At 35.7% G+C, this 11825-nt stretch overlaps 1 protein-coding gene across 1 annotated transcript; it reads right to left on the bottom strand.

The window, feature by feature from the left end:
- Window positions 1–3626: 3626 nt before the first annotated feature.
- Window positions 3627–10915, bottom strand: LOC142527095 (solute carrier family 40 member 3, chloroplastic-like). The gene is made up of 14 exons (XM_075631809.1): window positions 10225–10915; window positions 9465–9672; window positions 9282–9345; window positions 8598–8722; window positions 8433–8522; window positions 8177–8350; window positions 7993–8067; window positions 7735–7836; window positions 7536–7653; window positions 7319–7462; window positions 6357–6463; window positions 6150–6263; window positions 5006–5302; window positions 3627–3858 (listed from the first exon to the last, which is right to left on the bottom strand). Exons 1-14 carry the CDS (start codon window positions 10380–10382, stop codon window positions 3853–3855), a joined length of 1782 nt encoding a protein of 593 aa, XP_075487924.1. The 5' UTR covers window positions 10383–10915; the 3' UTR covers window positions 3627–3852.
- Window positions 10916–11825: the final 910 nt, after the last annotated feature.

Here is an 11825-nt window from a genome sequence, read left to right as displayed (position 1 = left end):
TATATTTATCTCCCACTATTTTGACATTTTCACCACCCTCTGATGAAAAAGAGAAATCACATTTTCTTAGTGGGCACGTAGAGTCCAATTAGCCAATTATAATCCCGAATAATATCAGCCAATTATAATTTCTAAAAGGTAGAATCTAATTGCATCCCTATGCAACCTCTACATGTTTCGCCTCACGTTTAATAAGGATCCAATAATATGGCGCCGTTTATTTTCACGTGTCAAACCGACCCATCAATATTGAATTGTAATGGACGGTCGCCATGAGTTCCCCCAATAATATGAGTCGAAGTCATGGGAGTTCCACTCAATTCACATCATTTTTCCGGTGGAAGTCACAGCTTCCCGGCGTCCAAGCCTCCCCAATAATATGAGTCAGACACTGTCTGCCGGTAGCGATCAACATGCAACCACGGTTGATGGAAGACAAGGAAAAATTAAACTCTTTTAATTTTTATTTTTTCGGTTTGATATAAATTTTGAATCTTATTCAAAATGAGGGATTTTAATTTTAAAATTGTCTCATCATTTTAATTTAAAATCGCGTGACACGAGTTTGTATGTTTGTCGGATTCATGCAACTATATTATTTAATAATATACATACATGCATACTACTATATATCGCATATATATCATAATATGACATTCGACAATAAATAAGGATGATCGATCGTCAACACTATTAGATCCATGTGAGCCAAACATGGATCCAGGTCCAAAATCTAGGTGAATGCAAGGATGCAAATGCAACTATTACAAGAGCTTCCAATATTTTACATGTCTTCATTTTGTGCATCGAGTTCACCATCTTCCAGTCTTGATCTCCCACTATTTCTAATAGTTACATTTATATAGCCATGACACATAAGGGATACATCTCATAGGGTGAGAAAGGGCCATAAACCAGCCCACTTTAATAATATCAAATATTAACAAAATGAATAAAACAGTAAAATATCTTAACATACACCTAACACATTGGTCAAGACTCTCGATCATCCTTCTTGCATTTAATATCAAATATTAACTTCAATTTAATTAAACAAATTTAATTAATTGATAAATCATATATCTAATAATTTTATTACTAACCACCAAAATTATTAAAAAATTTAATAAATTAAATAAACACCTTTATTTAATTTTCGATTAAAACAATAATAATTTATTTTTAATAAAACTCATTTTACTATAAATAATTTAAATCATATTCTAATTATTTATTTTTCAAGAAAATTATTAATTTTAAAAAAAATTAATTCTTCAAAAGAAAAATTGAACCAATTTTAAAAAATATCAATTTTGCCCAAAAATTTGAAAAATCAGAAAATTGCACCTTATGCCCAAACAATTCAAGCCCATCATCCAGCACGGTTTCCGAGACACTCCCGGGCAGCCGCCCGCCAACTGCGCGAACGTTTCGGGCAGTGGCAGCAGACCTGTGCGCGCAGCATGCGGACGCTCCGCACGCTACGCCGCGTAGGGCGGCGCACAGCGTGCGGACACTCCGCACACTGCGCCGTGCTGCGCACGGTCTGCCCGGAACTGATCCGAATTTTTTTTATTTAAGAAAAAAAATTTATGGTGCTACAATTTTCTGAAAAATTTTCTTTTATGGTTAGAAACAAATTATTCAATAACAAAACCATACGATTTAAAAAAACCTTAGCTCTGATACCATTTTTGGATCTCGGTTTTCTCGTGCTCAAACACAGCGGAATTTTTAAAATTTTTATTTTATTTTGACATTCAAAATATATTTGTTTTGGGCACTCGTACGATTTATTTAATCAAACATTCATAGGGCGTTAGAATTTTATATACTTGGTGAAATATTCACACGGCTCCAACTATTCTGGAGTTAGCGGATATAGCTCTTGATGAATTCCCTACGAACGTTCTTCAGAAACTCCTTTCTCTATTCTTCTAATCAGGTCCACGACTAGATGATCTGTTCCTCTTCTAATTTGCACTATAAAAATTAGAAGAAATTTTTACGTTAGAGATTAAATATCATGAGACGACTCAACCTTAAAATAACCTCAAGGTGGCCGAAATATTTTGAGAGAGATGAGGAAGTGATTTTCGAAAATCACTATGATGGAGGCTAGGGTTATGGCTTGTCTTACTCCTATTTATAATTAAGCCATAACTTTAATACACACAATTAACATTAATGGGCTTGATTATTTAATTGAGCTAGTTCAACTAGTTTAATTAATTAATTAAAGTCCATTAATAACTTTAATTATTTAATATATTGGAATTGTACTCCTACAAGCCCATTAAACATACTTCCCACCAATTTTAATTTAATTTAATTTAAACTCAATTTTTTAGTTTAATAAATTAAATCTATTATAAATTCAATATTTGAATTTAATATTTAAATTATAAATTCAACTCCTTGAATTTATCACCTCCAAAAATTTAATATTTAATAAACTCAACTTTTGAGTTTAATAAATTAAATTCTCAAATTTTATAAATTTAACTCTTTGAATTTATTCTCTCAAAATTTAATTATCATAAATTCAACTCCTTGAATTTACTATATCATAATATAAATTCAACTCCTTGAATTTATTCTCTCTCAATGGGAACAAACGGTCCAGTGCTTGTGTAATCCTCAATGGTTCAAGGATACAGGTAGCCGTAGGTTCACAACTCCTTATGATTCAGGACATAATCATTTATTCGGGCTTACCCTTGTTTGCCCCATTCCAGGCACCAACATTTGATCATGAGAATGTCAGAAACTATTTTCTGATTAAACCCATCGAATCATGGTAAGAGCGTCTAGTAGCATCGTCCCATGACTCCCTAGGTATCACTGATAGTGCCTGCAAGAACCAGTCGATTATGATTAGCGTACAGTACGGTCCCTTCATCTCATATATCCCGATCGAATCTGCAACCATTGGTTCATCGAGGGTTGCATATTAATTCGATGATTATGTAATACATATAAATAGTGGCATCGTATAAACCGTTGGAGAACTCTTTCTCCAATGTACATCTCATACTCTGGCCAAATATTCTACGCACTATTATTTCATCATATCACATATGATATCCACACCTGTAGGTGAGCGGTGAATCCCCGACTACAATGCACTGGCTCCTACATGTGTCGCAACTGTACCCAACCTCGTCACCTGACGACTCTCCTGGAGCCGGTAAACGAGTCAAAACACAGCCCTAGCATATAGAGTCTCAGTGTTGTCCCAGGTCGTAAGGACTAATGGTGTACAATCATAACCATGAACTTATCTTCTCAATGAATAATAACCATTTGAAAAGTCTGAGGGAGGATTGTTCGATATAATCATCATATGACTATCCATTTACATGTTTGGACATCTCTATGCCCTTACCAAGAAACGCGGTACACAACATCACATATGCTAGCCTCGAGCTCAAGCGACCTTTATCCATGTTTTAGGCGGCTGAATCGACTAAGAACGAATTTAGATTATACAGTGTTTACAAATGAGTTTCAACATCGAATTACGATTCATTTGTATTAAAGTATAATCAAGGTCTTTATCTATGTTTGATAACATGGATATACCGATAAAGAAATAACAAACCATGAAATAATGAATTATATTAAAATAAAGATTGTTTATTACAACCGAGTCAATAAAATCTCTGACCAACAGTTGGCTTATAGGACATCTACTCTAACAGCTATAACGTTAAATATGTACATTGTGGATTTTACACAGACTGAGGCTACTCCAATAATGCCGAGCATTCAACCAAGCGGCGGGTCACAGCACCTTGATGTTCGAGTTTCGTTTCCATAAGTATGCTACATTTGACTGCTGCAGAATCGCTAATTCTGTAAACAAGCAAATTAGTTGATTAGTGCACAGAATTCTGATGTATATAAAGCAAACCTTTATAGCCCAGATCAATACAAACCGTTGATAGTAAAGAATTTGAATTTTGTATACTTCAATGTTGTGTTTAGTTATAATTAGGCTTAGTCCTTCTTTGGTAACCATTTCTCTCTTCCAGCTTGTTATCTTTCCTGTCAGTACAAATCCATGTTTTGGCCTGAATAGAAATCCTAGAATTAACGTGTTTTTATCACCTCCAGCATCGTAAGCGAAATTAAATTACAATTAAAATACAAAAATTTCCCTTCAAATTACAAAATAAAAGTAAAAATGCCACTTCCTCAAACCCATACTCACTTATCAACTGTTTCTCCCATGGTAGATTCAACGCCATGGTACAGAAGATTCGAAGGTCATGTTACTAGTTCTGACAACTAGCAGATAGCAGCAGAGAGTAAAAAATGAATAAGAGGAAGTGTGAGGAAAAAGAAAACAGCAAAACATGACCAGTGGCTCTGTGATGGTGGTGATTTGGTAGAGCAGATCCGATGGTAGTAGAAAATTTGGTTCTACTGCAATGGTGGTGGCTTCGTAGAGGTTGAAGCAAAACGACTCATATTTTTGTCTAAGGGAATGTAATGAAAGAGAGGACGGCTCTTTATCCAATCACTTCACAACAATCTCTCTCTCTTAAATAACCAATCACTCTGTCATCACATCAATAAAACCAACATACCCAAAGGCTTCAATAATACCGATTACTTCAAGTAAGAGAAAGACAGGTGACTTATGAACCAAAGATGATTATCTTTATGGAAACCATATTCCTCACCGAACATTCATCATATTCTGAAACCTGAACTTTGAATCAAGCAAAGATCTCATCTTACAACTTACACTCATAAAAAAGGTATGCATCATTCTCCAAGTTCAACTTCAAAATAAACTCAATATTCTCTAAGCTACCGATATATGATTCTAAAATTGGTAAACTCAAACACAATAATCAATTCCAAACTATTTATTTATTTTTTTAACTAAAAACCATGAGGCACAGCACTAGGAAAAAATATAATTTGATTGAGAGCAAATCGAACAACAGTAATCATTCAGAGAATGGATAAAGAGCATGAAATTACCACTTACATCATGAAAACTGTGACTCAAAAGAAAGAGACTCCTTTGTGTATCAGTTCGATTCTTCAGCCATCGACAGTATAAAGAAGCTGCCCCAACCACTGATAAAAGCGACAGCACTGCCAGAAATCCAAAATGCGAAACATCATTTACAATTATCACAATCCCTAGCATTACCGACTCAACCAAACTAGCAATCGAAGCTTCTGTAGTCCCAATAAGATTGGCTTTCGATGCAGGGATCCCAGTTTGTAAAATCTGTGCCCCTACAACGTCATATGACATGTGCCCCAATCTTGACAATACCTGTTTGTGGGAAATATCTCATTAGGTCACGACATGCTTGAGAAAGGTCCATGATGAAGCTAAGAAGAAGCACACACCATGAAGCCGAAACAAGAATATTATAGCATTCTAACTAGAGACGGTTCATAAATCGAAGCATATGCATTAAATCAAGCAATAGAGAACAACATACAGCAAAAGTTTACCAAGTCTGTCACAAACATTCGACAAAACCACTAGAGAACACAGACTGCACTTCGATTGTTTATTATGTTAATTTCTGAATTATATAGAAGTCGTCAAACCCATACAAAATCTGAACAAATTTTGTACAGAACGGTTTTGGCAAAGTTTAATGCGGCTATTTTATGCCAATACAAGAAAATACTCTTGAAAGAATCTGAAACTCAGTTGTCCATACAACAATGCATAACTTCAAATGAATACGAAAGTAATTAAATATTGACAGAATTTAATTCAGTAAATCAACATGTTTGCATCAATGAAGAATAGCACTTCAATGATAGGCCTAAAAACTTGCAAACTCCGATAAGTTTTCACAGCGGACAAAGGTTTCACTGTTATAGAATCATAATAATCAGCAGCCAAAAAGAATAAAAGGATGCAATTTATTCTAAAACATAAGTGAACAAAACATGATTTAAACTACTCAAATTGTATCACATTAAACCCATTAAGCATGTCCAATAACACGTGCTATCGTTTAAATGGATGGTCTACTTTATGTTTCATTAACGAGTGCTTGCTTCGGTTATAATTGAATAAAACATATGAATTTGCCATAAAATCAAACACAATTTTTATACATATATCCAGCATTTGCAGATTAAATAGAAAAGGAACTCACAATTAAAGACAAGAAGAATAGAAATGGAATTTTCTGAGAAACAGAACCGGTCCAGTACACAGCAACAGCCATCATGAGAAGTGAAGCCTGAAAGATCAAGCCAGCTGCTCCAGCCTGCTACGAAAAGTACTTTGAGATTGCGAAGATCAACACAAACAATATAAAAGAAATAACTCCAGTGAGAAATAATGTATAGAAAGAAAAAACCTCGAGAATGCCAAGTCGCTTGACCATCTTTGCAGATACAAATGTTGCAGCAACACCAATAAAAGCAGATAACACATTGAATCCCCCGATAATTGAAGGTTTTAGACCTGAAAAAAATCTCAAATATATCAATACAAAAACACTCATCACCACTGGAACATCAACAAAAATAATAAGCATCTCCAGATCATTTGCGGTATGAACATACGAGAACATTTATCTCAATTACACATCTTCATCATACAACCTTTATGACACTGACACTTTCCCTCACTATCATAGCCTCAAAAATAAAAAAATGTCGATAGAATTCCATTTTCAACTTCTTCCAATCAATCTCAATGTCATTTTTACTAATGTGGACAAGAAAAAGGATGAGGGTGGTTAACATCTCCATCTTGCAATATAGTCGCCATTCTCGTCCTGTTGCCATCTTAAACAAGCTAATAGCTTTTTCCAGAATAATAAACAAAGCTGTGTCATAACCAATTAATTAACAACCACCAATCACTTCATTGGCTATTAGTGACATTGGACATAAAAGATAATTTAGGTGGACCAAAACTGTCCTCCTAACTTGATGCTTGAATGTCTTCCCTGTATATTTAACTGGAGATATCACATACTTTTCTGGCATCAGCTTTATATAGAGAGATGCATGAACTTCAGTTCAAAATCATGCCTCCTATCACATATGTTTTATGTTTCTTTACATCTCCACAAAACTATGTTTCACCAACCAAGAAAATGAATTTCACCCGCTTCTCCATGCATCCGAACCAAGTTCAAAACTAACGCGATCAAGGAATCACAGATGCAAATTTCCATTATACAGCGATTATAAATTCTAGATTTTTATTCAGTAGCAACATGGGAAAAATTAACAGGATTTGTTGAAATCCATATAACTGTAAGTGCCATTCAGGAAGCTAATTCAGCTAGTGTAAGAGTTTAAACACTACCGTGTTGTGTTAAGAAAGCCGTCATCAGACCACCAGGAGCAAGTACATTGAAGTAGAGCAACACATAAGCAAGGCTTGCTGGAAGAACAGGTTGTTGAAGGTATTCAAGCCACCCATGCCTAATAGATTCTACACTGATAGCCACTGTACAAACAAAAGCAGAATCAGCGCAGACAAGAAAAAATCCAAAATCTAGAACATAATTACTAAAACTTACATATATTTTTGGGATCTAAGATAGATAATGGAGAGGAAAAACTGCAACCACTCTGTGGACATTTGGCACGGTCCAGGACTCCAGCAGAAAGCTTATTAGTTATCCATCCGAGAGTAACCTAGATAATGCAAAAGGGAAAAAAACTCAGAAGATCAACTAGTTTCAACAACATTGCAATAACTAAGTTCAATGACGCTACCACAACAGGCAATGACCATGTCATCAAACTAGCTGCCAGCATTAAGCATGTCACCGGTTCATATTTAGATAAGAAAATGCTAAATAATGAAGCTCCTGTAACCTGCAGTTATACAAGACCACAAAATTATTAGCACCAGTATTTAATACTGAATAAGAACCATTATTATTTTAGCTAACTACGAAATTCCAATCCGTTTAGGCTTGCTTATAAATATCATAAAATGCCAAAAATTAAAAGATTACAAATGACAATCACCTCACAGACGAGATCGATGCGGCTGAGAATTGCATTTGCTTGAGCAAGAGCAATAGGTCTGTTTGTCCCTGCCAACTGAAATAAATGTATCCCAGACAATTTAAAAAGAATGAAAGTATAACACAATATTAAAGAGACCCAGAGAGCTGCAGAAAAGGAAACAATGAAACCAAAAAGGACCTACCAAAACAACCCAATCACGCTCCATTGCGACCCCCAGAGCCAGCCCACAGAGCCTTTCAACAGCCAGAGCTATTACAAGCACAAAAAACCAAGGTTTGACAAGTATAGAAGACACAGTAGAGTGGACAGTATGGGCATGGATTATTATTCCAACAGATAACAATTGAGCAGCTGCCTGAAACAAAAACATGACTGTAAGAAAGTGGAATCAAAGATTTCAGTTCCAATAATGTTGGATTCAAGTGAAGAATAAGAACCTGGACGATAGTCAAACAATTATATGCAGGCAGTCTTGGACAGCAGTCCATAAGTTTCCCAACTAAAGGACCTCCAACAATAACTGCAAACTGTTGCAACATGCAGATGGTTGAGAAGCTAAACCCAGTTCATGTTTTAAAATGTTATTTATGTGGATTTGATACCTTTGCAAAAAAGCCCATGATGGCGACAGGACGAAGACTAGGATGAATCGATGCAATGGCAGCAGGCCAAGCAAAATTCCAGAGCTGTTCAACTGAATTCCCAGCCAGGCAGCAAGCATATAAAGCTAAAGTACAAGAGACATTTTGTTAAATACTGAGTAAACACGCACAACTGCAGATATATCATTTTATGTAACCACTACCATTTGAAGGAAAAAATTAGGAAAACAAAAATTCATAATCATAAGTATATCTACACGCATGAAATCAGTCTGTTCACTTTAAAAGAACTTTTTAGTAAAACAAATGATAATATCTGTCACAGTGATAGTTCTTTTGAAATGAAGCATTAATACTGGCAAAAAAAAAGAAATGGAGGTTTATCAACTGAATTCTGAGGATCAAGGAAATCCTCTAATTCTATGGAAATATCAGGAATCACTGAAGAATATGCAAGTGCCTCTATATCTGAACTGTAGTTTTATAGAGTGGTGCAAATTTGATTTAAATAATTATTATATAGGAATCTGAAATGAGATCGAATGTATTTTAATGAAAGAATGTTTTGTTTACATTTGCGGGAAGTGATAATTTTTAAAATTTTTATTCTCTAGATGAACATTCACTTAGAAAATTCTCAATCAAATCAACGAGAATGCTATCGCAGTATAGGAGCACACAGACCATAGAGCCCGGCTGGATGAGCAGGAGTGGCTGCAATTGCATTCTGCTCCTCCACTGACAAGACCTACATGATCCCAAGGAAAGAAAGAACAACCAATAAATAAAGATATTTATTAGACTTGCGTAATTTCAAAGATGAAAGGATACTGAAAAATGGGAAAAGTGAGACCAAACAAGTCTTACAGGCAATGTCGTCAAAATAGTACCCACATAAGAATCACCGGCCAGTAAGTTAAGCCCTTCAGTCTTCAGAGTATCAGACTCAAGATGAATAACTGGAATTAAACAGTTTGGCTCAAGAGACATAGTATCCTCATGAACTTCCTCGGTCTCAACAGAATGGCAGACATCAGTATTAACCAACGAACACCTTATGCTAAAAGTGTTAAGCCTGCAAATGAATCATATACTTAACAATAGTTATATATAGTCTCGAATGGCAACCATACAGAAGACACAACCAACAGAATATAACTGCACAAGGGCAATCGACTGCCATGGTTGGTAGCAGAAAATTCTCGTCCAGTTCAAAATTCAAATATAGAATCTCATATAAGCCATTGAAGGAAACAACTGAAAATGCCAAGGAAAAGAACAACCAGAGTGATTTATCCACTGCTCAATCCTAAAATTATACTTGACACCAAAAGCAGCAGTTAACATATGCGCTCCCCCCAGCCCTCTACATCACTCATTATCAATAACTTGTTCAAAATTTATCCAGAGCCAAACGTTCATGAGGCAATTCAACATCAACTTTGGATATAATGTTTTACATTATAGAGTTGCTCCATATACATCCAATTAGCTCAATGAAAGTTTTTACACATTCTTTTGCCCTCAGCTTGTAGTTGAAGTTGAACCTCCATCCATGCCAACTTAAAGAATAAATTTTGCACTTCCAAACATGAATCCTTCCAAAACACAAGAAAATGGGTGGTACCTGGAAGGCGCGTAATGCTGATTCAACCATCGTCGAGCATAAGATAACCCACCAGGGCGTACTCTATGATGATACCACGACGTAGACTCAGCTCGGACTTGGCGAAGACCGGAGATAGCGGCGGAAGGCTGGCCATGAGCATTGATAAACACACCCATGGCACTCTTTCTCCGACGGTACTACAACTCCTAACTGCTAATGCTAACGATAATTCTTCGACTTGTTGATGACAAGTCATGCAGCCACCTGAACCGATCGTTGGAAACAGCACAAAATCATGTCACTGAAGAGAATTCAGGCCAGACCACCAAAATTACTCGTCCATCGAACCACTTCGAATCCACTTTTCGCTTATCAATAGAAGAATTTCGCAACTTGTGGGCCTTCGTTAATTTTATGGGCAGAGCTTCAATTCGTTTTTGAGGTGAGGATTAATCGATTGTTTCGGAGAAAATGTATGCTTGCGGAGACTTCGAAAGGGAGAATCCAAACTGGATAGTGCGTGCGCAAACAGCTTACAGGCTATTCACTGCGCTGACGTGTTCCATTTCTTTCCACTCCAATTCTGTCTTCCAAGTTGATTCAAGGACTTCAAATTTTCAGGGACAATTTTGGTCCAAAAACTTTTTCATGCCGTTTGATTCTACGTTTTCGAACTTGCTGTTCTAACATTTTTTTTTCTTTCAATCTTATTTCCTCTTATTCAATAGACGTAACACTGAAAAATATCGATAAAATCCAAAGTCAACAATCGAAGCAACATACTCAGAAAATATAAGTTAAGGTCAAAATCAAATCTTAAAAATTTAGATGACAAAACTTAAAATTGGACGAGTTAGACTATGAAAACACTATTTTTCCTCATATTTTTTTTTACCAAAATACCAATCGAATTTGAATAATCAAAATCATCATGAGACTAACTTCGATACGTTGATCAGAAACTAAGGCAAAATCTTAAATTAAAAAACACATCAAACTGATTTTTCAAGTGATTATTGAAAGGTGACAAACACTTCCTATCATTGAAATTTGGCTTTCGCGTTAAATGAGTAGAGACTAAAATCCAATCAGTAGCTTTCCCAGTGTAGATAGATATAAATATATATAAATAGGTTTTTTGTGATACGGTCTCATGAATCTTTATATGTGAGACCGGTCAACCCTACCAATATTCACAATAAAAGTAATACTCTTAGTATAAAAAATAATATTTTTTCATGAATGACCAAAATAAGATATATGTCTCACAAAATACGATATTTGAGACCGTCTAACACAAGATACGAAGTTAATAAATTGATGAAGTACGGCTGGAGCGACTCGCCTTACATGATATTTAACCTATGAATTAGGAAAGAGTTACACGGGCCCTTGTTGGCTATGTGTTAGAGCCGTACGTGGGTTTCCCGAATTTCAAAGCAAATTCAGGTAAGAAACACGAAGCAGACGGAGAAGCCGTGTGCAGCTCAGAATCTTGTGCCATGCGAAGGTCGCTACGTGGAAAGGAAAACTAGGCACGATTCATACATGATCTGGCAAATCTCGAGGTTTTTGGCAAAAAGAGAATTCTAATCCTTTTGAAACGTGATCTTGAAGAA

This window comes from Primulina tabacum, chromosome 15, assembly GCF_025594145.1.
Source record: "Primulina tabacum isolate GXHZ01 chromosome 15, ASM2559414v2, whole genome shotgun sequence".
NCBI classification, from domain to species: Eukaryota; Viridiplantae; Streptophyta; class Magnoliopsida; order Lamiales; family Gesneriaceae; genus Primulina; species Primulina tabacum.
The sequence above is the reverse complement of the archived record's forward strand: the minus strand, read 5'-3'. Positions and strand labels throughout refer to the sequence as shown.

Coding starts and splice junctions, on each gene's coding strand:
- LOC142527095 (XM_075631809.1), bottom strand. CDS start 10,382: ATGGGTGTGTTTATCAATGCTCATGGCCAGCCTTCCGCCGCTATCTCC. Junction 8,723..9,281: donor TCATCCAGCCGGGCTCTATG/GTCTGTGTGCTC, acceptor CTTGTACTTTAG/CTTTATATGCTTGCTGCCTG. Junction 8,351..8,432: donor ATTGTTTGACTATCGTCCAG/GTTCTTATTCTT, acceptor TTTTTGTTTCAG/GCAGCTGCTCAATTGTTATC.